The sequence below is a fragment of the Tachysurus vachellii genome, chromosome 21 (genome assembly GCF_030014155.1).
Source record: "Tachysurus vachellii isolate PV-2020 chromosome 21, HZAU_Pvac_v1, whole genome shotgun sequence".
NCBI classification, from domain to species: domain Eukaryota; kingdom Metazoa; phylum Chordata; class Actinopteri; order Siluriformes; family Bagridae; genus Tachysurus; species Tachysurus vachellii.
The window spans coordinates 7,790,854-7,807,953 of NC_083480.1; the positions used below are offsets into that span (position 1 = coordinate 7,790,854).

General features: G+C 39.0%; 1 protein-coding gene across 6 annotated transcripts; it reads right to left on the reverse strand.

Moving 5' to 3' along the window:
- Positions 1-1,945: 1,945 nt before the first annotated feature.
- pum1 (pumilio RNA-binding family member 1) lies at positions 1,946-17,074 on the reverse strand. 6 transcript variants are annotated; one of them, XM_060857193.1, is made up of 22 exons: positions 16,924-17,074; positions 11,246-11,559; positions 11,008-11,076; positions 10,759-10,861; positions 10,485-10,672; positions 10,151-10,320; positions 9,818-10,061; positions 9,075-9,168; positions 8,827-8,928; positions 8,584-8,726; positions 7,564-7,702; positions 7,307-7,435; positions 6,860-7,150; positions 6,403-6,639; positions 6,050-6,317; positions 5,686-5,815; positions 4,728-4,862; positions 4,486-4,623; positions 4,191-4,316; positions 3,941-4,062; positions 3,447-3,639; positions 1,946-3,299 (listed from the first exon to the last, which is right to left on the reverse strand). In XM_060857193.1, exons 2-22 carry the CDS (start codon positions 11,546-11,548, stop codon positions 3,168-3,170), a joined length of 3,456 nt encoding a protein of 1,151 aa, XP_060713176.1. In that variant the 5' UTR covers positions 11,549-11,559; positions 16,924-17,074; the 3' UTR covers positions 1,946-3,167. The 6 variants fall into 6 exon arrangements, with proteins under 6 accessions (XP_060713176.1, XP_060713173.1, XP_060713175.1 ...); XM_060857190.1 differs by having other exon boundaries at positions 6,854-7,150; XM_060857192.1 differs by having other exon boundaries at positions 6,854-7,150; positions 10,151-10,284; positions 10,759-10,864.
- Positions 17,075-17,100: the final 26 nt, after the last annotated feature.

The following is a 17,100-nucleotide window of genomic DNA, read 5'->3' on the forward strand; positions in this document are numbered from 1 at the left end:
TGTGATGGCTGTCAATCCCAACCTGCCCCTTTCCTCTGTGTAAACACACAAGGGCACATCTCTATCTCACAGTTTACTCATTAGTTCACAATCCATGTGCATTTTGTATTTTTTTGTTTGTTTGGTTGTTCTGTTATTTATTTTTTTTTTTTGATGGCTTTCTAACATTGAGCAAGTTGTGTCTATATATAAGGAATAAAACATGATGGGGCATGATATTGTAAGATAGCAATCAAAAATAGGATGGAGTGAAGTTTACGTTTTATTTACTTCTAAGAGCATGTCCTGGCATGTTTTCTTTTTTCTTTTTCTACCACAGCAAATAATAATAACATACAGGTATTATGAGCACATTAATATAAACCTTTCATATGCCTTGCACCTTGTACCACTGTCAGAGCTGCTGTTATAGAAGATTCATCAACACCTTCTGACCAATCAGATTTGAGTTGAGTCCATATCAATTCTGCAGTATAATGAGTTTTAAAGCATTAGATAGTTTTGTTACTGCAAACATATGATGCAGGGAATTGGAAGCTACGTCAGGTCCGTCCGTCAGGTACGGTCAGCAGTGGCTGCAGATCAGACCCTCAAAAATTCCTCTGATCTTTTTATTTATTAGATTTCAGATGAAGTCACAAAGCTAGTGGTTGTTGCACACATATTCGATATGGCTGCTTTAAGGTTTATCAAACACGTGCGCACACACACACACACAGTTCTAATGCACAACTACACTATTTAATAACATTACCCTCCTCAGAGCTACAAAAACAATATTATTTTCATGGTCTCAGAAGATAACTGTGACTAAATTATAGAATTTTGTTGTGATTAAGAAAGAATTTTAGAATCAGTAGGTTGAAATGATTTTCCACACCTGTAGCATGCCAGTGTTGACCTCATTTCCATTCACATAATGTCCATCTGTCAGTGTTCAACCCTTTTAACAATTCTTGCCAATGTGCCTTTCAGAAATGGAAAAATGTTTTCAACTATGGGATTACTCAAATTTTCTTTTTTTTTTTACAAATGATATTGGAACTAGAGACAGTTTTAAATGACAAATAATTATAGAAACCGTTCACTTGAAAGTCACAGTTTAGTACATTCTCACTATAATAGCTGTCTGCAGAACACAGACGTGCCTTATACAGGGCATCCACAAGCTACAGAGACACTTCTCAGAACACGATCTACTTAAAAAAATCATATTGTATCATTCTACAAGGTTGTTTCCACGAGATGATTGTGTGGTGGTGCCTAAGGGTCAGAGAACGTTTTGTTCCAGGTTTGTGCAAGACATTTGCATCTTTTTTTTTTTGATAAACCTCTACACCATCACCAAAAGTCCAGAAGCAAACATTTCAGGTTTTTAATGTTTTGTTACCAATGTTTTATGCGTTTTGGGGTTTTTGCATGCTTTAAATGAGAGGAAGGCGAGTTATCATTTAAGTGTACTTTAACACCTAATGGTTATTTGTTCATTAAACACTGGTTCTAAAAAGCCATCATCACAAAAGTGTCTAACAACTTGCTATACACCATTAAGCTATACACCATTAAGCTGTCTGGTAAACTAGACCAATAACTTAGTTAATTTTGCATAAGCAAACATTAGGGAGCGGATTATGGCACTGCTCAAGTCTGCAGGAGTGCTAGAATATGTTAAAAGATCTGGGTTGTGTTGTGAGTTTATACTGTTTATCTTCATTGTAGTAGACAGAGTATTACACTCAAGTGTAAAGATAATATTTAATCATGTATTCATAGGATTATGATTTATATGTAAACACTTGTATCAAATAAAGGCATGCACATATAGTTTATAGTAGTAAAAAGGTGGAAGAAACTGCTTAAGAACCACAAAATGGCAGCAGTACAGCAAACAATCATTATACTGTAAAATGAATCATCAGAAGAATAAAAAGAAGAGTCAGGGACATTTTTAAATTTTGAGATTTTTATCCATGTTTTGTTTCAAAATAAAGATCACACATCGTTTAGAGACAATCTACAACTGGAGTTACAAAAAATAGTTGCCCAGGCAGAAAGCACACACAGCATCTGTTAACTATACACATTATGGTTACAAGTGTGCTCGCATAAAGAGATCATAGGAAATATACACAAGGCTGTTTAAATATACACCGCAGAGTGTTCCAAATCAAAATGTTACAATCACTTACAAGTAGACAAAAGAATGGCAAATCTGTACACACCTTGCAACCAGGGCAATCTACGCATCACACACACACACGCTCGCTGCTATCTGCCCCAGAGCAAGGGAGGGACTATAAAAGATCTTAAAAAAAGGGGGGATGAGCAAATGTGAAAAAATGGCTGGTGAATGGCTAAAAGCAGAGTGCCCATGTTTGTCTTCTTTGTACATCTATGCCATTTTAATCCAAAGGGCTTCAAAACCAACAAAAATCTGATATTACAATTTACAATATACAACAACTCATAACTCAAACAACAACCAAAATGGTGAGAATTTACACTGAAATGCACAAGATTCTTTTTTTTTTTTTCCCCGTTTTGTTTTTTTTAATCGTTCTCATACCAAAAAGGGCTGTAGAAGCGAGTCCACATTTACATTAGCCAAGGTTTACAAATGTACAATTATACAATTAGAAGTATGTATTCACTACTAGGGTAATTATAGGTACAGATTGGACATCAAAAACCAGAAAAAACTACAAAGTTTTATATATATATTTATATATATGCAAAGTTCTACACCAAGTATGCACTAAATATTTATAGAAGCAAGACCAAAAACGTCTCCCATGCTAAATGTCTGCACCATGTTAGCAATAGAGTGGGTTAGCATGTAATGTGTTTGTTATGAAGGTGTGTTAGAAATGTGTGTAATAGCAATAAAGTTTAAATGCAGAAGCCTCCATGATTCAAACTGGGATCAAATCAAATATTGTCATCTCATACATACAGAAACAGAAGAAGAGGAACAAAGTTTTTAGTAGTAGTGGGAAAGGACTAGGTGAATAAAGATAACAAGAACAAGCTCACAAGGAATTGGAGGGAGGGGGAGAGAGAGAGAGAGAAGAGCATTCTGCAAAACTAGAGGCTTTACAATGATCCCAGACACCAACAGCTCTAAGCTGGGTGTGAACACACACTCCTCGAAGCATCAAGAGGAAAATTTACATGATGCCGTTGGGTGGAGCACAAAGTGGGCCCAGGTCTACACCATTCTTCATGTAGTACTTCTCCAACTTGGCCAGAATGTGCTTCCCGTACGTGTACTTCCGCAGGGTTCCAATATGAGGCCGAATCTAAACAAACAGCAACCATTAACATTGGGCAGTGGAGGCACTATAAATAGAAGCTACAAAGATAGTACAAAGGAAACCTGGGAAGGAAATACAGAGATCAGAAATGCATATGCAAAGAAAGGTAATCGGTCAGGATTAATTTTTCACCTTGTGCATTACTATCTTGCGCTGTGTCGGCTCAGCAACGTCAATCATTTTTTGCACAACGTAGTTGGCGTACTGGTCCTTCATCATAGTGTATAAGGCACTGTGGGGCCCGTCCGCCATACTGCACACTTCATCAATCAGCATGGCCCGTTCCGCACGCAGTGAGTGCGTCACACACTTCTCCACTACATTACTGCAGAGAGGGAGACAGTTTATTTACAACAGCCTTAATGACAAGCTATCCTGTGTATTCAATGACATGACGTAGATACTGTTAACCCGAGATTACACCACAGAGGTATTGATGCACGAAATTCCACCATACTGTTTAGAAAAACCTGATAAGCCGAACTCACATCTATTCAACTCACTGACGTTGTTTCCTAAATACACATTCATACCAGCAGCATGTTGTGTCAAGTTGTATCACTGCCAGTTTGACAAAAGGGTAAGTCTGTGTGTTGCAGCTGTCTCTCCTGGTGTTTGTTAATTACCTGGCAAACTTGTGCTGGCTGAGTCCCAAAACATTTCCTCTGATCTCAGAGACAATCTTGCTCTTGTCTTCGGCACGGCCATGTTCCAGCACATGCTGAATTACATAGTTGCCATACTGATCCTACACGCAGTAAAAGATTATAGAAAATTATTACCTATGCACAGTAAAAAAGAGTGCAAAAGGATAAATACATACAGTAATTACATTCTGATAACAGAGCATCAGTTGCAGGACAAAATGTTACTTACTTGAACCAGTTGCTCAGTGTGTTGGTGAAGCTCTTCCAGTATTGGCAGTGTCTGCTCAGGAAGACAGTGCTCCAAAATACGCTGGATCACTCTACAGCCATAGGGGTGCGTGGACAGAGCAAACACCTGCACAACACATGCACAGTAAATACACACAAATGCCTTTTATCTTTGAGAGCCACTTCAATCACCGTTATAACATCAAAGGAAAATCCATTTACACACACTCCTCTGGGGGCTTTATGTAAACCTGACATTTAACCATAGTCTGTGGCCAGTTGCTATGGTGACCCACCTGTCCCTTGAAAGCATCAATGATGAACTGGAGAGCATGGGGCTGCACACACTCAATGCACTTTTGTACTACATGGTTCCCATTCTGATCCTTCACGCACTTCAGCACATGGCCATCCAGCTCTCGTACCATATCACTCTGCATCACACGTCAACAAAATCATCACTCAAGGCGTCCGCATAAAATCCTCAGAAGTATTTAATTAATGGAAGTTTAAGGTGGCATGACAAGTGTGCACTCACAATAACTTGTTGATCAGAGGGGATGAACTCCAGAGCTTTCTGGATCACCCTGCATCCATACATCTGCAGAGCCAGGGACAGTACGTGGCCACGAATCCGTTCAGCAAGAGCCAGCTTCTGATCCAGACTGCCAAACTATACAAATGCACATGTAATTTGTACATAACATTGGAACCACCTTGACTGCTCTAATATTACTAATCTTGATCTAATGCAGTCCAGCAGCTATACCTAAATGATCTCATTGGAATTATATCTGAGAACCCCTAATTAAACTTGATTATCGATAGCACAGACAGATAGTCATTTTTTCCAAGCTAATTAGTTACACACTTCAAAACACTGACAAAGTGCCATTTAATTATCTTGGATTTACAATCCCATATTTCAATAGTCTCACTGCATGGCTAGAGTAATGATTTTGGGGCAAACTTGGGGCTTCGGCTGAAAAACACTATCGAAACTCCACACTGTGCTTAACAAGAAAAGCCCTCATTCATTCTTAATGATGCCAATGTTTGCAAATTCTTAAAAAAAAAAAAAAAAAAAAAAAAAAGTTCATAAAACTTACAAAACTAACATGTAAGATCAGTCATTACTTCCATTTTACTAGTATGTTCAAGTGATACAGAGATGAAAGACATCAACAAGCCAGCCTACAGATTACTGCTTGGAGCATAACAAATGGTGTGCAAAGCAATGTTTACATCAGTGTTCTTGTAACCAACATGCTACATTACACTATTATTAGTTTCTATCTGGCCCCTATAATTCAAGTCAAATTGAAGAAACCAAAAAAAAATAAAATACATCATAGAGCGCATCAAAAAGACCATCTATTTAACTTATTAAAAGCTGTCACAAACAGGAGACAACTGCAATTAAATTTAAGGCTGTAATTACAGACCACAAAACTAAGGATATGTTAGACCTTAAGAACAAAAGGAAACTGACTTACCTCAAAGAACTTCTGAATGACATAATTTCCAAAAACATCAACCATGAGCTGGTAGGCAGCCTGCAGAATCTCACTAAAGACCAACTGACGCTCTGCAGAACTTGCTCTTTCCAATTTCAGCTGAATAAACCTGAACATACACACAAAGTATTTCATAAATGCAGCATGTATTTGTACAGCATGTGCCATGTATGGAGATCTGTTCAAACAACTGTTGGAGCAAACAGTAAAACCAAGCTTTAGTTGCTTTACTGGCAATTGATGTATTGGTTTTAAACAGATCTATAGTCCCTCTTTTATCTACATTTAGCCATATAACACACAAATAAATAAATAAATAAAAACCAAACAGATAAATGCACACCTAGAGCCATGCTGGTCCTGAGAGAACTCCATCACATGGCCTGCGATCTCACGCAGTTGGAGGTTAGGGTAACGGTTGTTGCGGAAGTCCTCAAGCAGGCGGCTGCGCCCAGATGGCATCACATCAGACATGCTGTAACGAAGGCGTGATGACGGGAACAGCTGGCTGCTGGGGCTGAAGAGGGAGGAACCAGTTGTTGCATTGCGGTACTTTGCCTCAGCTCCAGGAGCAGCAGAAATGAATCGTCCGCTGCCATTGGTCAGTCCCCCTGCAAGGAAGAGATCAATATTTTCAATAAAATAAATAGAAAATAAAAGCATAGTTACTTTTAAAGCTTTCAAAATAGTACACACCAAGATTGAGACTGCTGGAGGAGCCATGGGTTGAAAGGGAAGGTGGAGGAGTTAGAGAATGTGAGGGAGCTTGAGTGGGAAGTGGCATGCCAACAGGGCCAGGGGAAGAGCTAAAACCAAGTCCGTTGTAAAAGCCTCCATGGCCAATAGGAGTTAGGCTGCTGGGGTTACGCTTGTACAAGTCAGAACTGCCAGTCAGAGAGTCCCGACGAGAGCCACTGGAGCTAGAGTTAGCAACTGCAGACAGACACATGTAGACATTAATTAGGTTTCTTCTAAACATTCAGAACCATTTCTATGAAATGTTAAGTCTTGCTGTGCATTTCTGAGATATTGCAGGGGAAATTAACATGTGACCATATGCAAAGTTTGTACAGTAAAATATATTCATAACAAAGTATGCAATAGAGGTCTTGGTGTGTCTCCTGGATTCTCTCTCTCACACACTTACACACACCTGCTGTTCCAAAACCTCCAAGTGTTGCGCCCAGTGTAGCTCCAAGGGACGAGGACGGGTTAGCATTGAATCCAAGAGAGGAACTTCCTGGCTGAGCAGAACCTTGAGAGAACAGGGATGAGCTCTGCGAGGAGGAACTTGGAGAGCCACTCCCATAGAAGGAGCTTCCACCAAGAGCCCCAGCACCCTGCTGACCTGGAGCCTGCTGTGAACTCAGTGCACGAAATGCCCCATTAGCAGCACCACCTAGGCCTGCATTAGCTCCACTGGCAGAGGCAGCAGCTGCAGCCACTGTAAGAATGGAGTCCAAAAGACCAAGAGGGACAGATGGGAAGATTATACAGATTAAAATGAAACTGAAGGTGATCATCATATTTCAACTGACGCTATAATGCACAGTAACCCAATAGATAGATGACTGAAAAAACATCAAGCTGAAATGCATACCGGCGGCAGTGGGGCTGATGATGACAGAAGCTGGAGCCATGAGTCGGACAGGACCACTGCGAGCTCCCGTATTGACTACCAGAGCACCAGTCTGATCATAATATGCAGCTGGAGCAAGCACAGGGTAGCCTGGGAGATGGGTACAATTGCAATATTTAACTGCTAAACTAATCTAATTAAATAATGTCACGAGCAAAAGAAAGAAAAAGAAAAGGAGGTAAAAAAACAAAAAAAAAAACACAACACCCTACACTCACCAGGAACACCGGCTGCCAAACCTTGGCCAAATGCCAATGCAGAGTTCACTGCTGCAGCTGCTACAAGCTGGTCTGTCTGTTGGCCCTGCTGACCCTGGCTTGGGGTCAGGGGTCGTTGGTTACCTCCAGTTCGCATTACCTGAAGAGCACATATACTTTAAGCAATGTAGAAGTAGCATAGTAACAGAAAATAGTCAATTAACTTTGCTTAGACAACGCCAAATAGCCAACTTTGTGGCTGTATCCATCAGATTTTTAGTCCAGCTAGTAATACCAAGCCACAGGAATCATAACGGTAACCTTTTCCCTCCACTAGCCTTTGACTGCTCACAATAATAAACCTTGAAGACATAACCCCATGGCCACTGAGTAAACACTAACTGCAGCACACTGACCATTCATAGCAGTGAGAATTCATTCAGCTTCAACAAGTTCTACTGTTTTAGCTAAAATGCTAGGATTTTTTAGATTGCTAATAATCTGGAAATACTTTAGTTTAATCCCCACAATGTATAAAATTACTGAAAAATGCACATCGCAAAAGGTTATCCTGTTATATAGAACAGCACTTTTTTCTTTCCAAAGAGCAAGAAAACTTGAATCTACACACAACAAATAAAATTGTGCACATGTATGGAAAAAGCATGAAAACACCATGAACCACCCAAATGCACTAGGTGTGCATAGGGATTAGGATCCCCCAAGACCAAACCAAGAAAATCAACACCGATTAGCATGTGACTATGGACACGGCAGGTGTCTCATGCGGTGTTCTGTTGTGTTTACTGCAGTAACTAATTCATCTTCCAAATAGGTTTTATCCTAGTTGTGGTATCCATGGCTTCATTTATTAGCCAAGGCCAATTTATTTTTATTTTGGAGAAAATAAAGGATGTTTGTTAGAAAATATTACAAACAGGTGAATTGGGTTAAAAAAAAACAAAAAACAGGTCTACACACCACCCTGAGCAAAAAAAGGGGGAGGATAACACACTAACAGTTCTGGACTAAATTCCACACCTGCTGTTGATTCTGCTGGGTCTGTGCATTTGGCTGCTGATTGCCAGAGTTGGAGGGGGCAGGAGCCTGCTGCTGAAACAAGTTTGCTGGATACACACCCCATGGAGTTACTCCATAATACTGATGGGGCATCACTGCTGGACCTGTGGCATGCACAAACACACAAACAAATTATACCCCATACTTAAAGTAATTTACTGGGGTCAACTATTAAAATTAACAGGGATATTTCCCTCCTCATACCAAGAGTGGCAGCAGCAGCAAGGCCAGCAGCATAAGGGTCTGTGCCAGGCGGGGCAGCACTAATAATGTAAGGGTTCGGCATAAATGCAGCAGGAGCCAATCCTGAAACACACACACAAAAAAAAAAAACTTTATGAACTAAAGGAGTTCTCAGACACTATGGCAGAAGGTTGTTTATCCATTAATTTGTCCAGCCAATGACAAATTATTCTAATAACTGAACTTGAATTACAGACATACACACTCACCAATGTGCGGCTGCTGGGCAGCAGCAATGGCATATTGCTGCTGCTGTGCGGCTGTGAGCTGCTGCACAGCCAGAGCACTGGGCCTCTGAAACAGCTGAAACAGTTAAAAATACATAAATTAACACTTATGTTAAAAAGAAATCTCTGTATGCAGTCTGAGGATTAAAAATAAATAAAACATTTACTGCCAAAAATGGATGTCGATAATGACTGCCAAATAATTAACAATAAGGTCAGGGCAGCATGAACAATTTACAGCATGATAAAAGCCCAACACTGCAGATTTTATACACTCATCCCAAATGCCTTAAAAACCACATTAAAAATGTGCACGGTGAATATAATAAGTGAATTCTTTCAGCTAAGAAAATGCCAGTGACACGAATGGAGTCTGAACACGGAGAGGTGAAAATAGGAAAAGACCACTGAAGTCATTCTTACAGATATCTTTTTCCACTTTAAGCGTCTTTGTCCATCTTCATGAAATTAAATTTTCAAGACTAGTTATGTATGAGGTAGCAAGAAACATTTTACTCAGCAGTTAGGTTTGGAAAACAAAAACCATTTCCATATGCTAATGCCCTTTATCTAACTAGCAGCCTGCAGGCCTATGGTATTGGCCTTTCAGCAGTTCAGCTTACAAAGTTAAATAAACCAAATGTTCAAAATATATGTATTTTAAATAAATGTAGGGCACAAATGAAACGCAAAATTTTAAGAGATTGATAAGAAAGGCCATTAACCTGCTGAGGGGAGTTGTAATCAAAAAGGCCAACAGTAGCTGCTGTGGAGTCAAGAGGCAGTTGGCTGCCAGTATAATCAAACTGCAAAGTCTCCATGGACACAGATTCCATGGGATCCAGGGTCACGTTTTGGGGTTCAACATTCTGGAACTCTTCAGGTGGCTTTGGTCCTGTTCCTCCAGTCATTTCAGGTCCACCCAGCTCCACCTCAGGACCAGCAGGAGGACAGTTACCGGGAGTACGACTGAAACAAGGGTAATGAATAGAATGCTTAAAACAGTTCCAAAAGAATTTAACAGGATTGATACTACAAAAGCACTGTTTGGGTTGTACCTGAAGTCCTTCACGTCAACATCAAGACCGTTCTGACTGGGCAGTCCGTTTGGGTTGTCCATAGGATCAGGCTCAGATTCCTTCAACTCTTTTCTCTCTGGGTCAAATGTGGTTTTTGGTTTTGCCTCTGCTCTCTTTTCAGCATCATCAGTTTCAGCATCTCTAGCTCCCTAACAGAAGAGCAGAGATGATAAAACAAAAATTTAACAACTGTAAGGACAAAAGATGTTTTGAAGAACTAAGAATTTAAAGAGCTTAAAAGAAAAAGTAAAAAGAAAAAGTAGCTTAAAAGAAACAGCGATCATTAAAAAAAACAGGTAGAGTAAAAACTCACAAAAGCTCCTTTACGTAGACAAGAGTCAAGTTTCTCAGCAGGGGACGAGCTCAAAACATATTCCACCATAGAGACTCCTAGACCACCACTCTCAGAACGAGGAGACAGCACAGACCCTGCCTCCCCAACGCCATGGAAACCCTGACCTGGCCGACGCTGCACCATAATCGGCTGTGACACTGAATGATCTGTGCATCACAAAGCCAGATACAAAGGTTGTTCAAAATAAACATTAAGGATTTCTTAATCAAACACACAAGTGCACAGCAATTACCAGACGCTCCCCAGGCACTGTCTCTCCACTGGTCCAGAAAGATCCCTTTTGGTCCATCCTTCCCTGAATCGTCAGATTCCCAAAATTTCTTTCCTGTGAGGAGCTGCTGTGGGAGTAACAAAGTTTTATATATATATATATATATATATATATATATATATATATATAAATAAAAGAAAAAAAAATCCCACTTAAAATATGAAAACAAAAGTGGGTAGTGAGATGAGTAGTGAATATGTGGACTCTAACCTCTCCCATGACTCTTCCCTCCAGAGCAAGTGCCTGAAAATCATGGTTGAGTTCATCCATTGACCGAACCTAAGAGACACGCACACAAAAGTTCATAGAACATGTCAATAATAAATAAATAAAATAATAAAAAAACAAGAATATAAACATTCCATTAATGATGTGAACTGCTATCTAAATCCCACAACAGAAACCAGACAGATTAGATGTGCTTTGTGCACAGTGCAGAAGAGCTAACCTGGTTGTCAGCATGGATGTTATCTCCAGTAGGCCAACGGTGTTTGCCATTGTTGTAGCCAGGTTGATCACCATGTTGCCGCTGAAAGAAGTAATCTACCATGGCATCATCTTGAGAACGCCCTGCCCCCTGGGTAGGGGGTGGAGCTTGTGGAGCAGGGCCGGGCTGAGGGGCATGGCCCGCGGGACTCAGCACCACAGGCATATTTTGTAATGGCCTGTCAGGAGGAGGCAGTCTGAGGTGGGGGCTGAACGAATCCTGCCAGAGCACAGCTTTTCTCTTTAACAAGCACGCTACGCTCATTCCACCAGAGCCTGCAAAGCAGCATCAGATATATGTAACATGAAAATGGAGGAAAAAAAACAATCAATCAGCTCACTAACATTTAGGAACAGTCATGATTGAAATAAACCCCAAGTTCTGCTGCTTAGTTTTAGTTCTCAAAATGTAAATCTCAAATGAAGAGAGGATGTTTCAACTTTGAAAACTAAATGTCAGAGAGCGCTTTGGAATCAGCATGTTTAACAAATTTAGAATGAGCATAAACATGAAGCCCCTTTAGCAACATTACTATAATAGTGGATAATATGGAGCACTGCTCATACTCACACACCATGCACAAGGCAGAGCAATTAACAGATTATCACTAAATGTCGGTCAAATCCACTGAACTGATCTGCTAAGAGCTTACTTTTAAGCACGTCATCTGCCATGCCAATCTAACATGGTAATAAATATGGTAATTTATTACTAATCATTAAGCATCAGATCACATTATAAAAGCTTAAATCTGAAAGTAAGCAAGATAAATACATGTATTCTACTAGAACTGTAAACTATTCGCACCACAATTCATATGATACTATATAGCTACATCAAAATGCGGTTGAATATTGAGGTAGCCTTTTGCCCAGGCATATATAGCATTAGTTACTGCACACTTTCCCAAAAACAGGCAGAGAAGACAAAATAGAAACTGTTATTTTGGCATATGCTACAACAGAAATAAAAGTAAGAGCAGATCTTGGCTGGTGTATTGAATTTTCATGTCATAACACTAACAGACACTAGATACTTGGAGCAGGCCCCCTCCCCCTGGGACTTTTAATCTATTCATCCACATGTAGGCCTGAGCCACTGAGCCATCTCTAAAGAAAACCCCTACATAACTGGCGTCTTGTCTCATAAGCTGTATGATTTCTTTAACAATGTATTCCTAGGGTTAGAGTTAGTCCCAGCTATTTTACAATAATCTCCAATCTCAAAAAGTACAAGAAATCAATGTATCAACAGAGCATTTGTATATATTACCCAGCTGAGTTAATATTACTGCATATACATTGGAAAACACCCTCAGTGAACTTTCCATGGGTTAAATTAACTTTTGAGTTTAGACTAGGCCTGTTTACACTGACTAAACCTAGTACACTTTAAAATGAACAGCTTATTGGAGACACACCTACTCAAATTCTGCCCATATTTAGTGCATATGCATTTGAACAAGAAAACCTACGCAAAATATTTGTCGATTTAAATAGTGTTTAAACAATCAATTTTGCTGAAACGCAATCGCCTTGAACAATAAGGCATTAGAAAAGGATGAAGAAATCTTTCTGATTTTATTTTGGAGATGAACTTTACAAGCAGCAATTACGGTTCATCATAAATGACTTATCTTTATAGGGTCAATATTAAAAAGAAGAAAAAGAGGAAAAAAAAAAAAAAGAAGCCAGGAAATTAGCGAGAGAGGACTAATGACAAGAAATCAGAAGTGGTACAAGTCTTCATTTCTTCTGAATTTATCTCTTTGGAATAACTGAAATTTATTAACTCTGTGTGGCTTAAGTAAATAAATTATTACTGACCTTTTTACAACCAACTACATCAGAATGCAAATGATATCATGGAACAAAATGTCAATAGGTTACATCATACAAAAACATATTTAACCTATGATAAATGTTCCAGCCATTTGATTTAAGGCCCTAAACTGAGACAACACTGGTCTTTATAACAGGTGCAATACTAAGGAATTCATTCAGACTACACATGGGAGACTGCTGAACTGAGCACATGCTCTGGTAGAAGGCAGTTTCCTGAGCAGCATAATTTCTCAATAACTCTGGAAATGTGCATAAAGTTGAAATTACTATTTGCTGTAATAAACAAACACCAATTTTTAACATTTAAACATGTTAACAAATGCTTACTTAATACAATTGAATAACAAACATTAAAGTTCACATGGTCTAAAATACTTTAGACCTTCTGAAGCCTTTCGATTGGAAAACTTGATGGCCTTGCTCAACAACATTTAAGCACTATATTGTTACTCAAAAAAGGAAAACATAGCATACAAATATCAAGTATGCTGTAAACATTACAGTAGCATACTTTGCATATTAAAAACCATTTTATCCCAATTCGCCTCAAAAAGACTAGGCAAAAATAAAATGTATTAAAATTAAAAACATTTTTTTTTTCATTTTAAACACTAAAGCTAAGAAAATTATTTGGTGACATTTTGCATGGACAAGCAGAGATTTCTTTACCACCAAAAAAAAGGGCTATTTTTGTAGATCTTTGTTGAGCAGATCATTTGTAGATAAAAATGTATAAAACAGGACTATGTTCCAAAGAACTGCACCAACCAGTATGCATAATTCCAGTTTAACAACATGGCAAATTTGTAGCTTTGCTTTGTTCCAAATACTTAATACTGCAAGAAGTGTGCAGGGTGGACTCTCCACTCCAGGTTCACATTTCTAAACAATGGCAATACTGCAACTTCCTTGACCTCGAAAAACTTGATTTCTTTTACACAAATAATGTCTACTTTTTCCCTTCTGTTTTCAGTCATCCAGGAAGAGTGTGTCAAATTTCCCAGAAAAAGATGATAACCAGTGCACAAGAGTTTGCGCTGATTAATGGAGCTGGTTTTAATTAGTGACCAAGCTTTAAGCATTTCTTAAAAAAGGATTTCTAAACAAACATGTTTTGCACTGTTGTGACTCACTCTGGTACTGCAAGTTAATAAGATGATGAATTTTACGTCCAATGCTTTTGTTCAACACTACGTTATAATAATGCTCGGGAAAATGTATAGAGGATTTGTTTTAATCCTTTCCTGTATCCTTTACTGTTTTTAACCCCCAAGTGTGAAAAACTGCTGTTTTTAGCTGTTCTAATATGACCGCTAATACAAAGTGAGATGGATAAAGAAAATACTTTTTTTTTTTAATAACGGGCATTGCTAAAACTCTTGCACTCACAGCTCAAATGGCTCAGTGAATCACTGTGTTTACGACGGATTTGCTTACTTGGTAATTAGCCAGAAATAATATCTTGGCCAGATTCAAGCCTTTTAACCTTCAAGGTTCCAACAAAACATTTTTTTGTTATGTGTTTGAGCAGTATAATGTCCATGTCAGAAGGTAATTTGGCAGAAAAAAAAACAAAGATGACACAAAGTGAACAATTTTTCATGTAATGTTTCCATTGTGCAACAGAAAATCTGCTCTTGCTCACAATCCTATATGCTGGAATCATTTCAGAATACTCAAGATAAACTGGTAAAAGCAGTTTACCTGCCTCACTCTTAAGTTGCTCTAGATAAACGTGAGGGTCAAATTAACAAATGTAAATGCACACAATGGCCTAACGTGTTAAAAATTATTATTTTTTTTTTACCGTTGCAATGGTAATCATAGATCGTACAGAATTTCACAGGAATTCCCCCCGAAAAGAAAAGTGTGTGAGTTTAAAAGGAAACCAAGCATGCATCTGTTGAGTTTCATTACACATCACTATCATAACTCATCATCCTGAACGCACGGCATGACCAAAAAGGGAAAGAAAGGGGTAAAGATCAAGTGTAAAACTCACATGTTACTGAGAACTCAAGATAATGTGTTATCATAATCACATACTGGAAAGATTTTCAGATAAAAACTATTAATCTGTAAAGCAGCAATTTAGTCAAAATCATGAATATTCGTTTTAGTTTAGTGTTTAAGACAAACCTCAAAATACAATCCTCGTCTACACATAAATTAACAGCTAAGGTACAAGGTATAGTAACCACAATGAACACCTCACACTCACAGACTACAGCAAAAACAATACAATAAATATACATTGTAAACATATCCTCTTGTAATAACTCAGCAGGGTAAGTAAAGTGCAAGATATCGGTAGTTTTAAACATCAGGACAATAAAAAAACAACTCAAGTGATGCATCTTAGAAGTGGAAGTAAACGTCAAAAGTCCACAAAGGCAGATATTTGAAATTTGTTGGTTGATTGTTTATATATTGACTGAATTTAAGCACAAACATAACTTAAGATTAAGGGTACAAAACCCTAGTGCTAAAAAGCTGATTGTTAGTGCAAATTACAGCTATGTAAATACAACCTCAAATATTGTAAATGGAGCAACACTGAGCCTGATGCAATGCTATGCAAAAGAATAATACCCAAGAGACATGGGTGACTTTACAACATTTTATATGGTGACAAATCGTCAGAATACGGTTTTTTCAGTATGTGTTCTGCCTCCATTTCACTTTTAAATAAAAAAAAAAAAATTACCACATGTTTATATTGTAAAACTAGCAGGGTTGGGTATTAATAAAGGTATTTTTCCCTAATAGCTTTAAATTTGTGCTCATTTTCCTATTGTTGCCTCTGCATCTCTGCATCATTGTCCAACAAATACCGCGATCTTTAAGTATATCGTAAAACGCCTAAAGAATATCGCGATACATTTTCTGATATATCGAACCAACCCTAATACAATTTTTAACGACAGTCTGATGCTGAAAAATAACTTTGAAGTACGTCATGGTGTCTATAGAGTTGGTTTAAAGTGTGTAGATAGTGAACAAAAACACCAAGCAGAGAGGAAAAAAGCCCGGAAAACACCACACCGAGGTCGGTTGTTCTCCCCCCTTCAATACGCCTCCCGGAAGTAGATACTGAAACCACAACGGGGTTAATCATTATCTATAAACTTTATAGTAGAAAAACGGAATACAATTGTGCTGGATATATAGAAATATCCAAACACACGCGGTGATACTCGAGTGAACGTCTTTGTCAAACCGACCTAACAAACTCGACAGCTAGCGTTAGCATTAGCGTTAGCTGCCAGGCAAAAACACGGCACATAGCAACCGCCACCGCGCTCATAAAAATGCCGGTTTAGTCCAAAATAAAAATTGTTTTTAAAGAAAATTTGAACATTTTTATGTATTTGTGAAGTCTGTCGAGAGCCCAAGCTATAAAACAAGCGTCTGTTTGAACCCGACTAATAAACACACGGCCTGCGCTGCTTCCTCTACAAACGTGCTGCTTAAAGAGGAAAAAACACAACGGCACAATAACACGAGGCTAAAACACAAAATTCGGTGTTATATAACCGTTAAAACGATACCTGGACAGCCGGCTTTGCGCTATGCTACAGGTCCCTCCTGCTGCTAACAAAAGGCCCGAGATGTCTGGACAGGAAGAAGCGGCACAACAGCAGGAGCGAACCGGAGGGAGGAGGAGGGGAGGCGACACCTCCAAATATCTCGCTTCGTATCCACCGTTAACGACTTCACTTCTCACAAATAACCGCACAATACGGTGCAACGCGTCTGTACGACCCTGTAAATCTACCACATTGTCTTACTCACAGGTGGAGAATGCGGATGGTGACGGATTTCAGCCCCGGGTTGCTGCTGCTCCTTAGCTTTCACACCAACAACATGGCGACTCGCTCCAAGCAGGCGAACGCGAGGCATCATGGGTAAGAGCGAAAAGGAACGTGCGCGACGAGGGGAGTGTCGCGCGCTCAGTTCTTTGTTATCGCC

What these genes read in the sequence shown, in the direction of transcription:
- pum1 (XM_060857188.1), bottom strand. Translation starts at nt 11,548, where the DNA reads ATGAGCGTAGCGTGCTTGTTAAAGAGAAAAGCTGTGCTCTGGCAGGAT. An exon ending in GTTGACGTGAAGGACTTCAG is followed by an intron (nt 10,062 to 10,150) that starts GTACAACCCAAA and finishes CCCTTGTTTCAG; the next exon opens with TCGTACTCCCGGTAACTGTC. An exon ending in CCTCTGATCAACAAGTTATT is followed by an intron (nt 4,624 to 4,727) that starts GTGAGTGCACAC and finishes CGTGTGATGCAG; the next exon opens with AGTGATATGGTACGAGAGCT.